Source organism: Ambystoma mexicanum, chromosome 14 (assembly GCF_040938575.1).
Source record: "Ambystoma mexicanum isolate Mex_15411 chromosome 14, UKY_AmexF1_1, whole genome shotgun sequence".
NCBI classification, from domain to species: Eukaryota; Metazoa; Chordata; class Amphibia; order Caudata; family Ambystomatidae; genus Ambystoma; species Ambystoma mexicanum.
The window spans coordinates 417,106,214-417,130,163 of record NC_090940.1 but is presented as its reverse complement, the minus strand read 5'-3'; the positions used below and the strand labels follow the sequence as shown (position 1 = coordinate 417,130,163).

The 23,950-nt window shown below is 48.5% G+C and overlaps 1 protein-coding gene across 3 annotated transcripts in view; it reads left to right on the top strand.

The window, feature by feature from the left end:
• Positions 1-23,950, top strand: part of STYX (serine/threonine/tyrosine interacting protein) — a 984,080-nt gene that overhangs the window by 330,521 nt on the left and 629,609 nt on the right. For all 3 annotated transcript variants that reach the window (XM_069637582.1, XM_069637583.1, XM_069637584.1), the window contains one exon: positions 8,215-8,275. In XM_069637582.1, the coding sequence (XP_069493683.1) occupies positions 8,215-8,275 (61 nt within the window). The remainder of the gene's footprint in view (positions 1-8,214; positions 8,276-23,950) is intronic.

Genomic DNA, 23,950 nt, shown 5'->3' with positions numbered 1-23,950 from the left:
AGGTAGAAGCCCTCTTGAAAGAATTGCTGGGCCCGGATACATTCTCGGACCACTTTCTGGTTAAGCGAGCACACCGCACATCAGCACCTCCGCCCAAACCAGGCGCTCCGCCTTGTACAATAATCGCCCGTCTCCTAAACTACAGGGACAGAGACGCTATCCTGCGAATTTCCAGGGAAAAGGGAACCTTAATACATGAGAATAACGGGATACACATATATCCGGACTTTTCCACGAATGTCCAAACACTAAGAAGATCTTATGAACCCGTCAAGAGGCAGTTAAGGCTGCGCCGGGTCCCGTATTCACTTGTTTATCCGGCGAAAATGAGAATACAGCATGGTGGCCGGGCTCATTTTTTTGAGAATCCAACAGAAGCCATGTTGTATGTTGAGGCCTCCATCCCGTTGCCGGCTCGGGACCGGGCTGGGGGTCGTGAACTGCTGCCCCGAGGTGTGGCGGAACCCAATGTCCCCGAGGGTTGATGTGGTTCTCCTGATGTTGCACCACTATAATGCTGCGACTTGTTGGCCACTGGGCGGCCCTGAATGTTAATGTTTGGTTTAACGAAGCCATGCAGATCTCTTGGGCTGGAGGCCGTGTGAGTGTCGCTCATACCCCCCAGGAGTGTTCCTAGGTTATGGTTCTAAGGGTACATCGTCCAGTTGGGGTTGATGATGCGGGTGGGGGTTGGGGGTGGAAAAATGGCATGGTTAGGCCGGCGGTTATGCCGGTCCTGTTTGAGGAATGTACGTTCGGAGTTGTTATGATTAAACCTGAGAGCAGTTCTACAGCAGGGCCTCCGTTTCTCTTGCGGGGGGGACGAGAGGGTGGGCTCCCACTTGATTTGTGGTATGAACATGACACTGGACAATAAAGGACTAGACATCAAGCTCATTTCTTGGAACATCCGAGGGTTAAATAACCCAATTAAGGCAAGAAAGATCTCAGCGTATGTGGTACGACACAACCCCCAAATACTGTTTATGCAGGAAATGCATGCGCTTGGACAGGTCAATGTTAAATTTTTGCCTAGATGGGGATCCCACAGGTATTACACTGATTATTCGACACAATCCAGGGGAGTGTTGACTCTTAACTGTGTTTTAAATATCAGTCCAGCAAAATAGACCCACAAGGAAGATACGTGTTGGTATTGGGGGAGTTGGCTGGGCACCAGACGGTCCTGATAAACACATATGGCCCTAATTTAGACGATCCACAGTTCTATTGTGCCCTAGCAGATATGTTAACCTCATTTGGGGAGGTACGGGTCGTCTGGGGTGGAGATTTCAATATGATACTAGACCAATCCCTAGACCGCTCGTCGACGGTCCCTAGGACCCCCACCAGGGCGGCACTAGTGGTTAAACAATTGATGGAACAGATGGGCATGTTTGATGCATGGCGGGTACTACACCCGAGGGAAAAGAAATATACTTTCTACTCGTCTGTGCACGATTCTCACTCGCGCATTGATTACTGGATCATTAGTCAATCCCTAGCTGAGGCTATCTCTAGGTGTGATATACACCCCCGTACCCTTTCTGATCACTCACCGATAACGCTTGACATAAACTTGAGGGACGCTCTTCCCCCCGGCGAGAAGATGGAGAATGCCATCCACAATCCTAAGGGACCCTAATGTATGTGAGTCGCTGCATGTTGAGATTGCAGAATTTTGGAAATAAACAAAGGTTCGGTTCCAACTTACGCGACTCTGTGGGATGCATTTAAGGTCTAGGTTAGGGGTAATATCCTGGGCAAGTCGACGGGTATGTTGAAGTCGGTACGGGAGGAGCTGGGTTCTACTGAGGCGAAGCTTGATTTACTACAGACCGAATACAGTACTACACAGAACAAGGAAACCCTTTCACAACTGCACACAACACTGGGAGAATTCCATAAACTAGCTCACAGAGAAGTCCTTTACATGGCCGCACCGGCCAGAGCGCGGCAATATGGGGAGAGTAATAAGGCTGGGAGATTCCTCGCCAACATGCTTAGAACTGACAGGCACCACAACCCGATCCCGAGTATATACACCCCTAATGGTACACTGGTGAATGGAGAGCGGGATATCAACACTGCATTCATGGAGTTTTACTCCACTCTCTATTCTAATCACGATCAGAAAAATAAAGAGGATACGTTCCGATACCTGGACAACCTCGACCTTCCCACACTAACCAATGCGACCCGGGGGGGGGGGCGCTAGATAGTCCTATCACTGTGGAGGAGATTGTTGAGTCCATAAAGCTTTATCGAATCGTCGCTCTCCTGGCTCTGATGGCCTGCCTGCGGAACTATATAAAGAGTTCAGTGATGAGTTGGCCCCGCTGTTGTTGAAGGTATGGGGGGAGGCGATGGACCGGCAGGTACTTCCGGAGTCAATGAGGGAGGCAATTATCACTGTCCTTTTGAAACCCCGCAGACCGGCACAAGACATGGCGTCCTACAGACCATTATCCCTAATTAACACTGATGCAAAAATGTTTGCGAAAGTGCTGGCCACTAGACTTCTCCCGTACATGTCGATCCTTGTCCACCCCGACCAGGCGGGCTTTATTCCAGCCCGATCTACTGCCCTCAATTTGAGGCGCCTCTTTAATGTTATGGCACAGTTAGACCCGGATGCCAAGGCGGCTGTGGTCGCACTAGATGCCGAGAAGGCATTTGATTGTGTCCTGGACCTTTTTCTGGTGTTGGAGCGGTTTGGCCTGGGTCACTACTACATCAACTGTGTGCGTTTATTGTACACACAGCCGACAGCTAAGGTCTTGACTAACGCCACTCTCTCCCCCGCTTTCCGCCTATACAGGAGGACTAGACAGGGATGCGCCTTTTCACCCATACTTTTTGCTCTAACTATTGAACCAATGGCGAAATACATACGCCAACACCACGCACATAGAGGGCTTAGGATGTCTGGGCCTCAGATTATCTCGCTTTATGCGGACGATACCCTGTTATACGTCCGAGACCCCATCGAGAACGTAAAACACATCATGTCAGACATACAGGAATTCTCGGAACATTCTGGATACAGAATCAATGTGCCCAAGTCTGAAATATTCCCCCTTACGGATAGCACAGGGGACCTGGCTGGTATAGAGGGTTTTCGTTTTGCCCCCTCCAAGGTGAGGTACCTGGGGATACTAGTGGCTAGAAATAAAGACCTGCTATATGCACACAACCATGGGGAATTGCTGTCAACTCTGGTGACTAAGCTCCAGATGTGGGCTAACCTACCACTATCATTATACCGGAGGGTGGCGTTACTAAAGATGGTGGTTCTCCCCAAGCTCCTTTATTATTTCAATAATATCCCTCTGGCCTGGTAAACCTTACTTCACTAAACTTAAATCTCTTGCTTCCTCGTTCATTTGGAATGGGAAAACAGCTAGGATGGGTTGGGATAAAATGGTGGAACCCTTTGTTAAGGGTGGCATTGCGGCACCGGACTTTGAGTTATATCTATGTGCACAAGCACAATTCGTAAAACACTGGTTTGATCCTGAGGACACAGCCCCACACATACTTATTGAAAAACACTTGGTCCGCCCAAACGACATACGTTCAGTCCTCCTTAACCCGCGCTATGGTGGCATATGCCCATTTGACCCAGTATATACAACCACTCAAGCTTGGGCCAAGATATATAGAAGAATCGGCGTGGAATCCCCCTATGACCCGGAGGTTCCCTTATGGGACTTCCCTGGCATCTCCCCCACATTTGATCGGGCCCTTCAGCAATCCTGGGATCCTAACAAGCTTTTTACACTGGGCGATATGTTCCCTGACGGGGAGTTCTGTGATCTCACGGATTTCATTGCAGTGGTGGGCAGGGGTCAACTTAAACACCTTCAATACTACAGAATGAGGGCGGCCTTTTTGACGAGATGGCCAACATTCCCACAAGAATCCCAATCCCATGAATGTATTAGGTCAATGGTGTCCACGGATAGCTGTGGCAAGGGGTTCTCAATGCTATACACCCTGGTTCAGGCCCACTCCCCGTCACGCAACACGATGAGAGAGGTCTGGGAACGAGACACGGGCACCCAGATAGATGAGGTCCGTTGGGCCCGGTACTGTCAATTAACCCGATCGGTGTCTATGAACTCCGGGTTATGACTAATCCAGTTCAAAGTACTGAACCAACTCCACTATTTCCCCTCCAGGGTAGCTAAATTTGTGAATACTTGCACGGGCGCCTGCCCTAAATGCGACTCCCCTGACGCAGGGCCTTATCACATGTACTGGACGTGCCCCAGAGTTGCTGAATTCTGGTGGGAAGTGGCAGTACTCCTTGAGGACATCACAGCCATCCCGGCAGATCTCTCGCCCCTGAAATATCTTTTGGGCGACATAGGGAAGGTAAAGGAAACTACGAGGAGGTTATTCAATATATCATGCATCATCGCAAAACGTATCCTTAAATGCTGGAAATCCCCCACTGCCCCAACTAGGGCCTCCTTCTTGAAGGAACTTTGTATGGTAAATGATGATGAGGAATTATTTATACTGTCAGTGCCATCGCCCTCTCGCCCCAAGGACATCTGGCCATTGCTGCACTTCCATCTGTGTGACCTGGACTCAGACTCGGATGTAGCATCTGAACATACACCTTGATTTGTGATATCTGCTTATCCTGCAAGTGATGTTTTTGTACTTACAATTTGGATGCTGTGGCGTCTTATTTCTGAATGCTCCTTCTCTGTGTGTTAATGGAACTGTATAAATTACTGTCGTGCTTATGAACTGCTCTCTTAATAAAAATATGTTTAAAAAAAAAAAAAAAAAACTAACAATACTAACATTACACCTTGTGCCTGGACAGACCACCATTGTAACACATTCACCATACCTAAAGGTACTCACTAGAGCACACCTGCTAGCACCGTACCACAATCTTTGTCTAGGAACAAATGTAGTATAACCCTAGAGTACCTGTTACCACTGCTACAGCCTATCACTAACCTTCCTCTCAACTCAGCAACTGACCCATCCTCCTTGGTTGAGCACTACACTGCTACACTGGAGCAAGCCCTAAAACATATATCAAAAGAATGTCTGAAGCTAGCTGGAGAAAAGCCCCCTCTTCTCCTACTAAGGAAAGGTTCTCCATTGCGGCAGCCACATATAAAGCAGCCATCACCAATACTAAAAAGGGGATCTTTAATACCAGAATCCAGAATGCTAAATCTGCTACTAAGGAACTGTTCTTCATCTTAAGAGAATTGGAGTCCTCGGCGCTGATCATTGAATACTGTATCAAGGACAAAGCCTGGTGTACCAATATCCAGCAAGCCTTGTCAGACAAGATAGCACTACTTCAAGCCAAGATAGAAACCAATAAGAATAGCCTCGCTCCTAAAACATACGATTGCAACGCATCTAGCCCTCATCCGCCCTCTTGCCCTCCTTTCCACTTCTCACCAGTAACAGCGCATGAAGTGCCAAACATAATCGCGAGCCTTAAACCATCTAACTGCCAGGGAGATGCCTGCCCCGCGACCGTCATCAAGGACAGTGCTAAAGAATTGGCACCCTTTATCTCCACCTTGATTAACTCCTCCTTCAAGAAATGCTCAGTCCCCAACAACCTCAAAGAAGCTTGGGTCATGTTTCTACGCAAAAAAACAACTTAGACCCAAACATACCCACAAACTACAGACCCATTACTACAGTCCCATTTCTCCTGAAGGTCCTAGATAGAGTGGCCTATCTCCAAATTCAACAACATTTGGAGGACCACAACCTTCTGGGCCTGCGACATTCTGGCTTTAGACCCAGGCATGGGACGGAAACAGCCCTCCTGGACCTAAAAATCCAGATGGATGAGGCCAAAGACAAGGTCAATTTGGCAATCCTCTTGTTGGATTTATCTGCAGCCTTCGACCTGGTTAACCATCAAATCTTGACTAAACTTCTGTCCACGGCTGCAGCACTTTCACCGAATGCCACTAACTGGATCCAATCATTCCTCTCCAACAGGACAACTAGGGTCTTTGCACCTTCGGCTGCAGCCGACCCAGTCCTTATCCAGTGCGGAGTCCCCCAAGGGTCCTGTGTTTATCCTACACTTTATATCTTTACTAAGTTCCTCTTTGATCGTCTTGATGATCTGGGTGTCACGCACATGAACTATGCGGACGACACCCAGGTCCTCATTACCCTCACAGGTTGCTATGAAAAAGATACTGTAAAACTAAATGAAATCTACCTAGAAATACAGGCCTGGATGGCCACACGCAGCCTCTGCTTAAATGACAAGCCTGAACTACTGATCGTCGGCACCCAAGCCCGTTTTAACAAATTTTACCCCCGCTACCAATCATTCACTATTGACGGTAATATCCTTAAGGTTGCTAAAGAGGTCAAAACCCTTAGTGTCTACCTTGAGTCCGCACTCTCTCAAAAAGCAAATAAATTCTACAGCCTCCACCACAGCCTACATTAACAAACTCATCAATGCTTGCAAACCCTTTCTGTCCACTAACAACTGCCTCACCCTAGCTAGGGCACCGATTCTGTCCAAACTGGATTACTGTAATGCGTTATTTCTTGGCTCTGCCAATCATAACTTGAATAGACTACAAGTTCTCCAGAACAACGCCCTGCGATGTGCCATTAACATACCTTGTGCGAATCACATCTCCACTATCAGGCGAGAGGTACACTGGCTAGCAGTACGTGATAGAATCAAATTACGCCCACTTGTCATCACTCATAAATGCTTGTCCTCGACATCACCCCAATACCTGACTGACAACCTCTCAAGGCATAGCTCCATTAGACCCACCAGAGCACCCGATCTACACCACCATAACATACCCAAGTAAAACTTGAAAACAGCAGGTGGATTGAGCTTCCCGGTGCTAGCTGCAAAGTGCTGGAACTCGCTCCCCATAGACGTTAGAGCTGAATCCGCCTTTTGGTCCTTTAGATCCAAAGTGAAGGACCTGCTCTTCACACAACAACCTTAGTTCGCTATTCTTTAGTTCGGTTTCTCCAGTAGCTGGACCACAAACTTCTTGTTTACCTCATTGACTGCAACTGCATCATTGTGATGCCTATTGCTATGACCATTTTGTAATCTGGTCCTCATAATTGCTTGTGCTGCATATATTCATTTGTTAGGCTGACCTTATTGTAACCAGGTCTTCATATTCATACGCCTTTTAATCTACTGTACTGTATCTGTAACATATGCTCCATGTAAAAGCACCCAGGTTGCTCTATATAAACTAAACTAATAGTTCCTTGCTCAAAAGGCAAGAGTTCATGTATGAATTGGTGCTGCAATTCTGTGCACACCCCGAGTGGGAACCGAGCAGTTTTGTGCCTAGTTGTATTCTTTGCTCTTTTCAGTTCACTGCCGTTGTCGCTATTCTCTACTTGTAGTCTATCCTTCCATATGTCACACGCACCCTTTTTGACTCTCTCTATTCTCTCTACTGATATGAACTTCGGTTCCCAAGGGCGTTCAACCTACCAGCGCCTTCAGACCATACCAATGGTAAATAAGGCGCTATATAAATGCAAAATAACAATAACAATATTTGCAGCAGTTCATTCCTTATTGTCTTGTATACCACCCTCTCTTCGGTGCCTGTCCCACCTCAATCCTCCGACACTGTAGCCGCAATCCTCCGACACTGTAGGCAAATATTGTCTTTGTATTATGAGCACGTCTTGCACCCTTGTGCATATTCTAGCTGTGTGAATATCTATTGTAAATATTTTGTGCTGACCTTTTTCAATATTTCTTTATTTGATTATGTAACTTTTGCACTTCCATTAATAAAATTGCATTTTGAAGAGGTTTGGTGGGGGGGCTGAGGGGAGTGAAAAAAAAGAATGATGGCAAGTATCTTGTATTATTCTGTTAAGTGAGGTCAGATGTCAAATCTTTCAGCTGGGTCTGGTGATTTTGTCTGACAATGAAGTCCTTCTTTAAGTGTTCCTTTTTATTTGTGTTTTGGTCTGTTCAAACATGTTTTTGCTTCTTCTGTGGTTGACATCCGTATCTTCATTTTTTTCAAAATGAGTATCTAGTACAATATCATTTTTGAAGGCAGTGAAGACAACCGTGCAGCATGTACATTTTAATACATTTGTTGTTCCAGTGTAATCTTACATTCTTGCATGAATTCTATCACCTGGTAATGTGCATCCAGTTTGACCACACACCTTTGTCTGTTGCAGGTACTTAGTCTTGGATATTGCTGATAATCCAGTTGAAAATATAATCCGATTTTTCTCAGTGGTAGGTATTTACCGTTTGTGTATATATTTGACAAAATCTATAGTATGGAGATATCGTGCATATGTTGACTAAATTATTTGTATTTACTATTAACCCAAACAAGTCTTCTCTCTAATCATGTTGCTAACTGTGTATAATAATTCTTCCGATAATGCACAATGCAGTACCATGTCCAATAGTGAAAATGTATTTTACCATGACATTTAATTAGGGCTCCCGCAACTGCTTTTACTCTATGCAACGTAGCTAGGTGGGGAATTTACATATTGTTAGGCCATCACCAGCCACTATCCATGCCAGGACCTGCCCAAAACAGTCCAGCAAACTATTAAAGGGCCTTTGGATTAAATCTTGAACAATAGAAGCTGCTTTGACTTTCCGTGGAAGATCATATCTCGTTGACAGTCCTCATTCATGTCTTGGTCCATGGGGGCTGCTGAGTTGTGAAGTGAGAGTCCACCCAAAGAGGTCTAAGCACTCATGATGCAAAACTGAGATGTTTTACTCGAACATATGACCCAAGTTGCCATTCTCCTTCTTTCATGTTGCACTATTATGAGGACCTTAGATTTGCTCGGCCACCAGCAACACCAGCCATGAGCCCAAATGGACTGAGACTGGCATACGTGGTGCACTGCGTGTATCAAACCTACTGGTAATCTTAATTAAAGTAATTGTTTATTAAGCCTCAACCTTGAGACCGAGTGATGAGAAGCTGTTTAAAGTTGAGAAGTAGCCAGTAATGGGGAGCAGATGGATTGCTAATGGCAAACTCAAGATGTAGAGAAGAGACCGAGAAGCCTTGTTAGCTGGGTGAGGGTTAAGAAGCCTGTGATCTAGCAAGAGTCTGGAGTACCCGCCACTGCACAGCAGGCCGTGCACTATATCCCTGATGGCACTAAGAGCTGCATAGCAAACTGTACTCTTTATTCCTGGTTCCTTCAGTGCAAGTAGCTATGGCGGTCTCTGTGCTCTATCCATGGAGACCGAGAGGCAGAGTAACCATTTAACGACCTTGTTGAAGAGCAAGCTGAATGCCACCCTCCACTGCACTGTGTGTAAGCTGCATAGATTAAGCAGGCTCTATATCCTTTTTGGCAGCTATATACCTGAATACAAAGTAGTGAGATGGGCACTATGAGTGATCTGGGCACTGATCCCTGAGAATGAGTAATGAAGCGTGCTGGGCGATATATACCTGTGATTGCTGAAAAGGTAGCAAGACTGCTGGGCGCTGTATACCTGAGAAAAGATGGTACTTAACGCTGTATCCTTGAGACTGAAGGGGCTTGAAACATGCTGGAAACTATATCCCTAAGACTGAGAATGAAAGTGTTCTGAATGATCAGAGTAACTTGGTTCTATTGTGGCAAGGTCAATGCGTTGGACCAAGCTTCTGGAAATTAATATATATACTGTAGTGGGAGCCGTGAGTGCCATTAACAAGTGAGTTCGAGGGATCCCCATAAATCAAAAATTATCCTAGGGTAATGAAAGTCCTGAAAGGTGGCACTGGAGTAGGTGCTAGATTAGGCGCTAGATGTGTGACAGAAGATAATGTATCAAGTAGAAGATTGCCTATGTCATTCAAATCCCCTCCTAATATGATAGGTTTGTTATCTTTTGCCAGAATTCTTCTGCCAAGTTCTTTCCAGAATTTTCAATAATGAGTGGTGGACCATAAACTTGTAGCAGCAACAATGCCGAACTTCCTATTTCAACTTTAGCATGTTTGTTCCTGCCCTAAGAATTGGCTACCCAGTGGAGTAATGTACCATTTGTCAGCTTAGCCCAAAAAATATTTGTACCTCTTATGTTTCAGGGCAGGTCTGGTGAAGATCAGGTCGATCCAATTGGTTAACCTATCTGTGACTTTCAGATTGTGATATGCATTCCGTGCAAGACTATACTTGGAGCCTAATTTATTTTATTGGTTATAGCGCAAACTCAAGTGCAGAGAAACATTTTTCATCTTGAGGGTTCCTGCATTGGGCTTGGCATTTTATATAGTAGCACAGCACTGTTGGTGAAGAGAGGGCATTTGATTTGATAGTCAGGTATTTTTGGAGGGAGGCGGCAGTTCGAACCTCTGCCAGGGTTTGAGTTCCAGATGGTCGATGCCTGAAAGGACTGCTTGCAATGCTTCTTTACAGGCTAGCTTTGATTCATTCTTTTTTATGGTTTTGCTACCTGAGGCGCAAGACCCTCAGAGGTGGGGGGGGGGGGGGGGTTTGTCTCTGAGCATGTTGGTGTTCTATTCAAGACTTCTTTGCAAGTTATGCATGCAGAGTAGTCCAGAATCTTTTTATGCTTTATCTGGTGTCTGAGGCGTTTGGCATTTAAGGGGAGTATCTTGCAAAGAAATCTGCTATTGTATGGTTGGTGGATTGGGGTGTCAAAAGGGAGGGAGATCTTGGTGGTTGTCATAGCTTGAAAGATGGTGTGGCGGATTGGCATGGGGACTGGTAGTGTGGGGAGTGATCTTTGAGAACAATATTTGAGGTGCAGAAAACACATCAGTAGTCCGAATCCTGGACCAAAGGTAGACGTTGAAGGGGGCTAGAGGTAGGGGAGTTTAGGTGAAAGCAATGCCTTGAAACTGTGATATCCTCCACCAGGATACGCATCTGGATACAATGGGAATATATTAATCCGGCCAGAATATCAGGTTTTATAAGTATAGCAATAATGATTCTCGATTTCCTAGATTCTGCCTTCTCCGCAAAGGCATAAATTGGGGTTGTGAGTGTATAGGGTGGTATTAGAGTACAAGGGTTTGTGCAGCTTGTAAAGATAGCTGTCTTAAGTGTATACATTATTTACTCGAAGTCTTCAGAAGGTGGTTTAGGTGTCCTTAAAAGAAGTTTTTAAAAAAAGGTGTGAAAGATTAGGGGTAGCAATATGGGCATATATATAATATAAGCAATGGATAGAGTGGCTCTGCCCACTGAGTTCCTGGCTGCAAGCTACTTTTAAACAGTATTTGCCACAGCCAACCGGAAATAGACCTGATTGAATCTGGTGTGCTTGGACAAGAATTGGAACAAGTGAACTGAAGTAATCTGTAGTAATATTCCCACCACTTGCTCCCCTATTGCCAATGTGGGATTTGTGTGGAAGGATTTTGGTCTCCCATTTGGCTCCTGAATCAGTAACTCTAGTACATTTCTGTTAGAGTAACCAGTCCTTTACCCCTTTTCCGGCCTGGTCTTGTCTTGCTAGTACATCAGGCTGCTCTGAACTCCTTGACTTTGGGAAACCACCTGAAAGTTCAGACTTTGCCAGGGCAGAGGCTGATGGGCATCAGGGATAGAGACAAAGGGACCACTGTACATGCCAAGCTACATGCATTCTGGGTAGCCTGGACCAAGGATCAACCTCAACTCCACGTATGCAATGGCCTGGCTCGTGCATTGCCCTTGTAGGCTGCCTACCCCACTTTGAGAGTGTCTCAGCCTCCTCCTTGGAAGGTCAAAACCATAACCAGGTCATATGTCCTACAGACACCACTCTTCGCATAAGCACTAGGGACATAAAGGGGAATAAAGAGAAAATCAAATTATCACCAACTCTGATGCTTCAGTGAGAAATCTTTGCAGTAAAAGGATCAACAGCACACTCTTTTTAGTTAGGCACTCTAATTTGATGCTAGTACATACTTAATGAACTATTGGGTACTCCTGCGAAGAGCTTTATTTTGGAATTTCTTATTTGGGCTATTGGGTGTTGCTTGCAACATTTATAAGCCAAAACTAAACAATTAGAGTACAGATGGAGAGACATGGCATATGTGGGACACACAGCTTGTAGGTGTATGATTATTTACCCAGCCATTGACTGCCCGTGGCCATGCTAATCCCTATGGCTATTCCCTTCCAGTTCCTGCCCATCCATGCCCAAAACACCACCACTTGGGAACTCTTTGAGCTTGCTTTAATAAAACTTTGCACTCAAAGTGCCTGCCAGTGTTTTTGCTTTTAACGGGCTTTCAGTGAGCAGCATGCATTGTGCTCATAACTGAAGTGACTAAAGGCAGACCTGTTGCCCAAGACATTTTTTTTTTTTTTTTTTTACACCAGTCTGTGACTAAGCACACTTTGTCTCGCTTGATTATTCTGGCAATATCTGAATGTTACCGCTTGGCGGGTAAGGACTCACCGGTCGGCTTGCCGGCCCATTCTACCAGGGCTATGGCTGCCTCTACTCTCCTACCGAGGGGTGTTCCTATTCGTAACATCTGTGATGCAGCCACCTGGGCTTCGGTCCATACTTTTGTACGTCACTACTCCGATTCCATCAGTGGGCAGGATCTGGCCTTTGGCAAGGCGGTCCTTTGCTCCGCAATTTGATTGGGCATTCTAAATTTCTGTATTCTAAATTCTTTTCCCACCTCCTTGCATTGGTACTGCTTTGGGAGTCTGTCATAGATATGGAATACGTCGGAGGACCCAATCCCCTCAAAGAACAAGTTACTCTCTTACCTGGTAACGTTCTTTTGATGGGATGGTCTGACGACGTATTCCATATCGCTCCCTCCCAGCCTTCCCCGCTACAGAATTTCTTATGTGATTGCAGCTTACGTTTCCGCAAGGCTTTGTGTGGTCAGACTGGCAGAAGACTGGTGCCAAACGTTCTGGGAAAAACCTACAAATGAGGCTACAGGCGTCGTGTGTCCTACTTATAACATCCAGTGACGTCGGCCGTCGGAGGTTCTTGAGGGTGGCGTATCGACGTCATCGATGCAGGAAGCAGACGGCGAAAGATTTTCCAAAGCCGCACAGCTGTGGTGATTACTGTCAGATATCGAATACGTCGTCGGACCATCCCATCGAAAGAACATTACCAGGTAAGAGTAATTTGTTCTTCCATCTGTGAACCTCCTGCATTTCACTGTTTTTTGTCACCAATTTGACTTCGCCAACTAAGCCTCCTGGTGAGTTTAGTTTGAATCGGTACTGTGCAGCCACACCTCTTTACTTGTCCAAATCTCTGCCGTCCTATGCCTCTCCATTTCTCCCATATTCTCTGACTCCTGCATGATCATCTATACCCCCTCTCACAAAATCCAGTAAGAAAAAACACAAAAAAGGATATCTTGAGTGCAAACCCTGGACTTTCAATCGAAGACGCCTATGGCAGCGCTTCCTCTAGAGAAGTTTTCACTGATATCCTCTCATCTGTCCCATCTCCAGATTTATGGACCCCCCCCCCACCTCATTTCTATTCCGTCCACCTGCTTTACCATTAACGGTGGCATCAAGTGGGAAGTCCTCTTGGCCTGCTTCTCATCCTCAAGTTGCCTTGTTAATGTCTATCACACTGGCACTATCCTGGTTCTGAGTCCACAACACAACCTCCTTATCTTTGACTGGATCAGGCGTTCTCTCATTAACTTCCTTCTCCTGCATCTCTGCCTTCTACGCTGTCTTCCCCTTCCTCTGACTGATGTACCACGCCCCTGTATCCCACCTCAGAAAACCTTCAAAGGCATGGTGCTCCTCCACCTGGCAACTCTTAGCGCTCGCTCAGCCATCTAACACTCAGCTGACATCTGTCTCCTTATTGAAGACCGTGACCTCAACATTCTCGCTCTTATCGAGACATGGTTCAATGCCAGTTCAGTTACTGCTTTTGACGCCTCCCTGACGGCTTCAAGATAATCTCCAAGCTGTGACCTTGCTGCACTGGCGAGGGGTAGGGTAGGTTGCCTTAATGTTCCCTGATTAAGTTCCTGCTTCCATCTTACCTACCCAGTTCTACTCTTCCTTTGAAAGCCTGGTTTGCAAGTTGGCAGCTCTCCTTTCACCACCCTTACCATTGCCACCATTTACCGCCCTCAGGTGCCACCACCCTGTTCCTCTCTGAATGGGCTGACTTATGCTATTACTTTTATCCACATCCAACCTCCTCCTTCTGGGTGGCTTCAACATACAACTGGACTCCCCCAGGCTCTCCATCCATCCATTCTCTTCTCTGACCTCTGCACCTCGCTTTCCCTCTTCATGCTCCCATCTGGGCCAACACACTCTGGATACGCTCATACACTCTGACCTTCCACCTTCCCCCCACTAGTAACCCCTCTCTCCTGGTCTGCCCATGCTCTCCTCTCCACCCACCTGAGTCCCCTTGGCCCCCTTAGCGCCTGCAAAAGTCCCACCAACCTTGTTCGCCAACACCTGCCTGATGAAACGAGTGTCTGCAGCTGCCTTTGCTTCCACCTTAATCCCCCTCCCCCCACCTCTGGCTCTACCTCCGACTCTGCCCTCAGCAACCTTCACCTTTCCATCACCAATACTCTTGACATTCTTGCCCCAGTGATGAGGATCTGCTTGAAACCTGCCTCTAAGCGTACCACCTGGTATGACGCCAAACTTTCGGCCTTGAAACCTAAGTGCAGGGCTGCAGAACGAAAATGACAAATCTCAGGTTCATCATCTAACAAACTGCCCTTCCGTCTGCTCCAAAGGTAATACAGACACTTCCTCCGTGCCAAGAAAAGGGCCCTCCTTCAGGCACGTGTTTCCGGTGCATCCAATAACACGACTGAACTTTTCAAGATCTCAGGGAATTAGCCAACCCCTCCTCAGCCTCCTCCTCCCCTTCTCCCTCCCAGGCCCTCTGCAATACACTGGCCTGCCACTTTGCCTCCAAAACCCAGGACATCCTCACTGCCCTTGTTACACACCTCACAGCCTGTCCCTAGCACCTCCCTCTCTCCTTCCTCATGCTCCTTCACCTGTGTCACAACTGAAGAAGTCACCAGAGTTGTCTGCTCCATGAAGGTGTCTTCTAAGCAGGTATGCCCCTGCTCGTCCAGGACCATCTAGGAGAAAATCAGCTCTCTTGCCCCTGCTGTCACTGATTTCTGCAATCACACTTTTTTTTTATTTGGTTGGCTAATAACCTTTCAAATATAAAGCAAAAATAAAATACATAAACATAATCCAATATATCTACAGTTTTCATACATAACAAAATGAGTGCACATAATACAAATTATTTACATAAGTAACCTAGCAATATTTCTTAATGTAGTTTGCTGGAATCATCAACTTCATAAAATACCAATCACATAACAAAAATAAAGCAACCTCTATGGCCATACATGACATCTGTAGTTACCGGTTAGACTAAATATTAACCATTGACAATATAATGTCTAGATATTGCACTAGCGCAATTCTAATTGCCAATTTTCTACTAGTAAAGATTGCAAACCAAATTCCATCTTCAGCGTTGGGAGTATACAAGCATAATAATTTGTGAAGTAGATTTTTCTCATCAATGTTAGTGCGGGGCAGATGACAACCAGATGTAATGTTTCTTGAGATGTTTTATCAAGACAAAAACGGCAATGATTAGATTCTTTCAGAAGGGACCCCCTTCTCACCAGTATTTCCGCTGTTGGCGGTAAATTGAGTCTGAACGCATGTACCATTGTCTAATGTACGGCGATGGGAACTTTAGCAAATAATCTGACATCACCCAGAGTTTCTTTGACCCAAATAATTGCCCATTAAAGTCTTTATAGGTGCAACATCTGGCTCTGTTACAGATCCAATCGTGCTGAAATAATTTCTATTTTGCACGATCTGGATTCGTTAAAGTCTCTATTGATATACACGCATCCGAGAGCTCATCCAAGACATAACTTCGCCATTTAAATGGGAACGTATGTACCGAGTTGACAAGATGGTATGCAACTGCGCTCAAGATGTTGTTTTTCTCAAGACCCAATAGACACTTATGGAATAAATTACACATTTTCCATAATCATTGTGCCGATAACGATACTAGGCCCAGTTGAAATCAAATTATAGGTAATGGAGTGCACTTTGGTAAATTCAACATAGATTTCCAAAACCGAGCTTCGCACAAGTCCCAGATACTGCACTTCATTGGTAGCTTGGTTTCAGCTCCATACAACATGATCAGTACCACTTTGGCAATCACTCTTTTGTCACAGGATCTTTCCCCTTCTCCCTTAAGCACTCCCTTGTGCACCCACTCCTGAAAAACCTTTGGCAGACCCTACCTGCCCTGCCAACTACTGCCGTATTTCCATCACTCCCTTCCTGGGGAAACTGCTGGAGAAGTTGGTTTTACCCCAACTCGACTCACACTGAACTTGTTGGTGGTCTCCACGACCATCAATCTGGATTCCGAGTATCCAGAAGCACGGTAATTGCTCTTCTGAACACCCGTGAAGAACTGCTTGCGTCTCTGGACTCAAAACATACTGCTGTCCTTATCCTTCTCGAACTCTCTTCTGCCTTTGACACAGTTAACCATTCCATCCTCATACAAAGGCTCCACAATACCCCTGGTATCTCAGAACGGGCACTGGACTGGCTGCCATCCTTCCTTACTGACGACTCTTCCCAACTAATCCTGGGCACCTTTTCCTTTGCTACTTCCCTCTGCACCTGTGATGTCCACCAGGGTTCCATCCTCCCCACTGGCTCGTTAACATCAACCTTTCTCTGCTTGTACGCCCCCTCTCCTCCAACGCCCAGTATTGCGCAGATGAAACACAGCTCTTTTTCAAACTCCCTGCCGACCCTCTTGCACCCTCCACCCCGGACTGCATATCCGCCATCCCGTTCTGGTGCACCACCAATTTCTGCCTCAATGCTTGTAAATTTGAGATCCTTCCCATCAGGACCCCTGCTCCCTCCTTCTTCCCTTCACTCTCGCCTGCCTCCTTGGGCTCTCCCCCTACATCCTTTTCTGAAGCCAGAAACCTTGCAGTCATTTTTGACTCCTCTCTCCTTGCTCCCTCACACTCAGTACATTACCAAGAAGTACCACTTTCAGCTCTTCCTTCTCAAAGGAATTCTCCCTTTTCTCACTTTCCCCCAGAGGCTCAATGGAACCCAAGCCCTAGTTCTCTCTAGGCTTGAATATTGCAATAGCCTCCTCCTGAGTCTACCATCTTCTACTCTACAACCCCTTCAGCTAATCGAGAATAGGGCAGCAAGATGTATCCTTGGCCTTAAGCCCAGGCACTGCATCTCTCCTGCACTAAAGTCTCCACTGGCTCCCGGTTGCTGCACCGATTAAATTCAAATTCCTCTGCATCATCCACAAGGCGGTCTGGGCTCGGGGACCACACTATCTTCAACTTAATCTTATTAAATGCTCTCCCTCTAGACCACTACGCTCCTCTGGCTCCAACTCTGCGTGTGAAGCGTTTTGCTAAACAGAGGGCAGGTGGTTGTTGGCTTTGCTCAGCTGGCTCCCACCGATGGAACAGCCTTCCCCTCCCTCTGCGCCTTGAGCAGGATCTTCTTAAATTCCGGAAGCTCCTTAAGACTCTCCTCTTTACCTCCTCCTTCCCCTCTTCTCTCCCCTGCTAATCCCACAGTTGCTGTGATTGGTGTTCTGGGCCCTTATGCAACCTTGGGGCCTTGACCTCCCCAACCAATTGGACCAGCTTCGGTCTATCCTCTGCACTTGCACTTACACCCTCCAACCTGGAGACTCGCATTTCCAACCCTTGCGGCTCCAGGCCGTGTTGCACTCAAAACCCAGAGCAGTTAGTCTGTGGCTTACCCATGAGTTCAGACTCCCCAGCACTTACCCCCTGCCCTTGGTAAGAAACTAGTGGTGGCAACAGTAAAGACAGACACAAGTGATCACACTTCAAGGGTGTTTATTTAAAAAATATGCAGGTTGGAAAAGCGCCTAACCTAAATCTAAGGTGAACTGCAATCCGGAAAGGTACAAAATCGCCCTCCATCCATCTCCAGGGCATCGGCGGGGGGGGGGGCGCCCCCGAGTCTGGTATTTCCGAGGCAAACCGCTCCGTGGCTTCCTGGGACGTGAAGAACAATGTTTTCCCTTTGTGCACAACCCTGAGTTTGGCAGGGAACATCATTGAGTATTGTATGTCTTTTTTTCTTCAGGATATTTTTAGCAATTTGGAAGGGCTTCCTCTGGTTCTGTACCTGTGACTGAAGTCCGGGAATAGTCGAATCGTTGCTGAGCCCCACCTCCAGAGTTTTTATTTCCCTGGCCGCCTGGAGCAGGATGTCCCGGTCTCCATAATTGAAAATGCAGGCGATTATAGCCCTAGGGTGGTCTGGTTGCTACAGAGCGGTGTGCCCGTTGTACCATGAACAGGTCCATGACTGGTGGGTCGTCGGATTTCCCAGATTTCCAGAGTCGTTTTTTCCACAAACTGTTCCATATTATCTATTGGGGTGGTCTCAGCGACCCCTGTAATTCTTATATTGTTTCTTCTTGATCTCCCTTCCAGGTCATCATTCTTAGCCACCACTTTTTTAACTGTTTGCTGTAGCGACGCTACCTCTCGTTGGAGTTCAGTGATTTTTGTCCTCCCCATCTCCGATTCGGTGTTCCGCTTCCGTCATCTTTCCGTACAGTTTGTCAATTTGGATTGCGGAAAACGTCGACTTTGCATGTTAAGGTGTACATTTTTGCACCAAGATTATCTGTGCTACTTTTTAATGCTAGCAGCCTTTAGTTGAGGGCTGAGACGTCCAGGTGGGAGGGTCCGGGCTTTCCTCATGTGGTGGTGGGTCTCGGGCTGTTTGAGCGAACTGGTCCATCTTTGATTTGTTTATTTTGGTTGCCCATTTCCCAGGGGTACCCCGTAGGTCAGTCACCAGCCGTGCTGTTGGGACTCGTAGGCTGTGCGCGGAGAAGGAGGGGCCCCTCTTGAATCCCCCAGGAGCCGCCGCCAGGATTCGGGTCACAGTGTCTCTATGGGCTGGAAGCGTAGTGCAGGCGAGGGCTGCATCATCAGCAGGGGGTCGGGGGGGTTGGAGTCTGGTGCTACGAATAAGCCCATAAAGGGGGCTAAATGCCCAATTAGACACTGGGCTGTGTTCCACTAGTTGCAGATGGGGTGCCGCAGCAAGAGGATAGGGGCTAAGGCTGTATGAGAGCCCTGGTCCGTAGTGTAGATGGTGTCCGTTGGGTAATCGCCCCAGCCCCAAGAGTTGCTGGCTAGGATTTGTGGGAGGCGGAGGAAAAAAACCTCCTCCCTCACCCTTGAGAATTGTGGGGTAGTTGCTGCGAGGTTGTTGCTTTTGGCGCGGTGGTCCGGGTGTATCCTCTTCTGAGGAAGGAGGTGGAAGAGGGGACCCCGCTCCAGGCAGCGCCAATGGTCCCAGGAGCAGCAAATGTCCTCTTGCCTCCTTCCTGGTGCTAGACCCCTGTGTTTGGAGGTCTGTTGGCAGGGCAGAGCTGGAGGCACCGGTCAGTGTGTCTCCACTGTATCGGAGTCAGCGGGGCAGTAGCTTTAGCCCCTAGGTGCCTAGATCTTTTAGTAAAGGGGAGGCAAGCTTCCCCGGTTCGGGGGTGGAGGGGTTGCGTGTGTGGGTCCCCTGCCCCAGACCCCTAAACTCAGTGTGTAGGACGCTGTGCTTGATCTGGATGTGGAGCCAAACTGGGGGCTGGGTTCCGTCGGGCATCCAGTGCAGTCCTTCACTCCGCGGTCTCCCGCCAATTGTTCGGGTATGAAGGTGATGTATTTTCCCGTGCAGGCAGAGAGCTGCTGCCCCCAGCCTAGCTTTCCGGAGGTTGTGGGCATCAGTAGATGTCGCGGGAGTCCGTAACCTTGCCTCCCGGTCAGGCAGGCCCTGCGTGGCGTTTCAGAATCTGTTGCTGGCCAGGGCGCCCTGGTTCGTACGGTCAGCGGGGGCCGCAGCCAATCTCCGGGCCGGACACCTAGCACGCCGGGCGTGGCCCCGGCCACAGCAGGCAATTTGCACTAACGCGTTTAGTGGTGGGGGGAGGGCGGGCAGGTGGGGGGCCACCTCCAGAGACTGACAGGGTGGCCAGTGCGCTTCCCAGGGGGTACTGGCCTTCAAGGTGATGTCGGGGTTCCAACCCGGCGGTGAGTGTAGATGGTGCGGCACACGCCACTGCATCGGCTATCCAGCGCCTTTGGTGCGGGCCTTGCCGAGCACAGTGCGAATGTAGCCGGGGATGGTCTGTCTGGCAATCGAGGCCTCACCGCACAGGGCATCCAGGGCTCGCGCAGGTATCTCTGGATCTATGCGGTCCTGGAGGAGCATGCTAGCTTCCCTGTGTTTAGCAGGCGAGAGGCAGCAGCATAACTGGAGTGCAGGATTATGGCCATATGTCGGAGACTTCACCGGAGCACTTTCCGGCAGCGGCCATAACACGGGCTATGCAACGGCGCCCCCACCCAAGTTTGTACTATTCTTAAGCAAAGCCATTTTTATTAAACAAAAATGGGCTGGAAAAATGCCTCTGGCCCTATTCTAAAGAGGAACTTTCCTACCTAGAAACTAAAACTAAGGATTTGTCAGTGTACAGATGTCCGTAACTGAAAAGCCGTCCTTTTGCCAAAAACAACCTATCCTGACCCTCCTAACTAACAAGTTGGAAGGAAATGTCTTTATCTTTATGTACTGCTACGTCCCGTCCCCTTTTCTGCATCCTATATGGGTGTCCCTCACGAGGGCCAGGAACTGAACCTCTTTTACACCAGAAAGACATTTCCCCTTCAAATTTACTGGCACACGGCCCTGGGAGTGTTGGCTCCCTTAACCTCATCCACCTTCGCCACACCGCAGTCCCCTTCTATGTGTCAAAGGGAACAGACCGCTACCACCACCGATTCCTTCCCAACAGCAGACCCACACATGCTCTGTCCCCAGTGCCTTGGTGAAGACCATGGATGGGATGGGTGCTCCGCGTTCGACGCTCACGCCCAGGTCACTGAAACATCGGCTCGCGCATTGGAGAGAGCAGTTCAACAGGACTCCGCCACAGAACATCAAGGACTACGTCCAGAGGAAGACCTAGAAGGTAGGTGCCTTGTTCTCCAAAGCACCCTGCAGAGGCGACTCCTTCCCGGGGAAGCCCTCTTGCGGAAGGGGTCATTCCAGCCCTTGCATTGGCTCAGGAAGCACTGAGGCTCACACAGCTACCGGCAGAGGGGGAGAGGGGGTACAAGGTCCCCACCGTTTCCACAGCCAAGGGGCCTTTGATCTCTACTACTGGGACTCTTCCTGAGAGTCCTTGCCCTGATACAGGGTCCTTACCTGAGGGGGCGCCTATAGACACAGCCAGCAGTACTGGCCTGGAGGCCGAGAGCGAACAGCCTACCGGGTGAACACCAGCAGTGCAGGGTGGGTCAGAGCTGGTGCTGGCAGTCATGCAGGCCGAGCCTGGGAACACACCAGCTACTGGTCCACGTGCTGGAGGAACGGACGGAATGGAGGCTGCTCGAGGCAAGATGGCCGCCACCTCCGATCATCGAAGGCGGAAACCCACGCAGACGAGTGCCGAGGTCCGCCAGCCCAGCGATCAACAGAGGAGAAGCTTTACTCCAAGAGCAGACTAGGTACCAATGACGCCAATCACTTGGACCACCTCTTACCCCAACATCTCGGCCTCCGGTACAGTGACCCCATGCACGGACAAGGGATGGGGAGGCAGCAGGCGTACTCTCCACTGCCGCCGTGCAGGTTTGTGCCCAGCCAGTCTTTGAAGACAGGTTTTTCGACTAATTCATGTCTCATGCGGTCCCCTCAAATGGGCACCATTTTCAGGGGCATTATCAAGGAACCTGATGTCCCCGAGCCCCGTCTGTGCAGCTCACAGGAGCACATCCCCCTCTACAGCAGCCTGTTCCTGAGGTTCCAGCGGCCCTGGTGGCAGACCCCTCAACCCCCCCCCGTTCCACCCACCTCAGAGCAGATGACCAGCAGGACACAGACGAGGAGCAGCAGGACACACCTTCCTCTGCAAAAGCCTTCCATGACAGGATTGCTGGCATGGCGGAATACCTGGGCATCACCCAGATGCAGAATAACTTCCCGAGGCAGGAGTTTTGGTGGAGGTCCCGAGTGTCTGTGCACAGTTGAGGTCTGGCATCCCCCACATAAGGATGTGGAGGCTTTAGCCTAGAATGGTTGGCTCAAGCCACACTTCACGCAACCGGTTAACAAGAAGCTGGATGCTAATGTCAGGCAGACCTAGGGGGACAGCATGCTACTCTCTACCCACCCACAACCTCATTGGTTATCGCAGCAGCATCCATGAATGCCAAGCCCCAGGCGTCTTCATCTAGCACTGCCACGACAGCCATCTTGAACAAGAAGGAAAAGACTCTTGAATCATACGACAAGAAGGGCTACTCTAATGCTGGTCTAAATCTCAGGCAGGCCAACACAGACTCCATCCTGGTGGCGGATAATCAATGCGCGTGGGGGGAAATCGCAGACTTTCTGCCTGAAATCCCTAAGGACAAACGAGCCTCATTCAAAGCAAGCCTAGGTGAAGCGAAACTCATGGCGCAGGACATTATGGAGGCCACTGTAAGCCACATTGACACAGCTAACAGAGCTATCTGTCTGATAAGACATGAGGCACATGGCCTGGCTAAATGCTACAGTTCAGCCCATATGTTTAGGATACAATCCTGGACCTTACATTCGAAGGTGGTGATCTTTTCCACTCCACAGTTGATGATCTGGACAAGAAGAGCAGCCCTCAGACAAGCAAGTCACTGGAGATTCTTACCAAGCCAACAGCTAAGCCTTAATCACAGGCAGTCTCGCTCAGACAAGGGGCAATCTTTTTGCGGTTTCCTCAGGTTCCAGAAGCCTGATTTGCATATGGTTTTTCCCCTTCTGTAATGGCTCCACAGGCGAAGAACGAGGGTCTGGAAGGTTGCCCAGAGCAATGCCAGAGGTTAAGTTCCATTCTAAACCATCCAGCTATCGCCTCTTTGTTTTTGTTCCAGGATCGCAAAGTCCAGCAGCCTTAAAGCTCTCCCAGTCGGCACAGGCGAAAACACCACAAAGCCTCAAATAAGGGGTTCTTCCAGTCCTCCTCCTACTCATCCTCTAACCAGAAGAAACAATGACAATTCTCTCAGGTCCACAGCACCCTAGTCGGGGGGATTCTGGCCCTGCACGGTCAGGCTTGGTGGGCGAAGTTTGCAGACGCATGGGTCATTTCAGTGGTGTCCTGGGGCTTCCGGTTACCTCTTCCTTCTCATCTCCCAGGAACTCCCCCTCTCCCACAGAATGGTACACCATCACTCCTAGCAGAGATTTACTCCCTTGTAGAGAGCGAGGCGGTGGAGGTCTGGCTGCCCCCTCCCTCTCCAACCCCCCGAAACAGGGGCAGGGATTTTACTCCCGCATCTTTGCTATTCAAAACCAGGCGGGCCTGCAAGTGGTGTTGGATTTCTTCCCTGAATCTTTACCTACCCCTGCAGACATTCAACATGCTTACACCACCTCTCATAGCCGTGACCCTGTGTTGGGGGAGACTGGACTTGCTCCCTGGATCTGAAGGACGCGTGTCTCCACGTTCCTATTGTGCAGCCTTACCGGGGCTTCCTCAGTTTCCGGGTCATGGGCCTGCATTTCCAGTACAAGGTTCTGCCTGTTTAAATTCAGCTGAGTCTCCACAAGGCTCATGAATGCAGTGGCAGCTCTTCTGAAGTCAAAGGGGGCTGCATGTCTATCCGTACCACTATGACTGGTTAGTCAGGGCCTTGTCTCCGGAGCAGGTTCGAGCCTCAGCAGACGGGCTCATCTCCACCTTATACGAGCTGGGGGTTTTGAATCAACTACCAGAAATCTCAGCTCATCCCTACACAGATGCTAGTGTTTCTGGGCCTGTTGTGGGACACAAAGCAGCAAAGGGTGTTCCTCACGG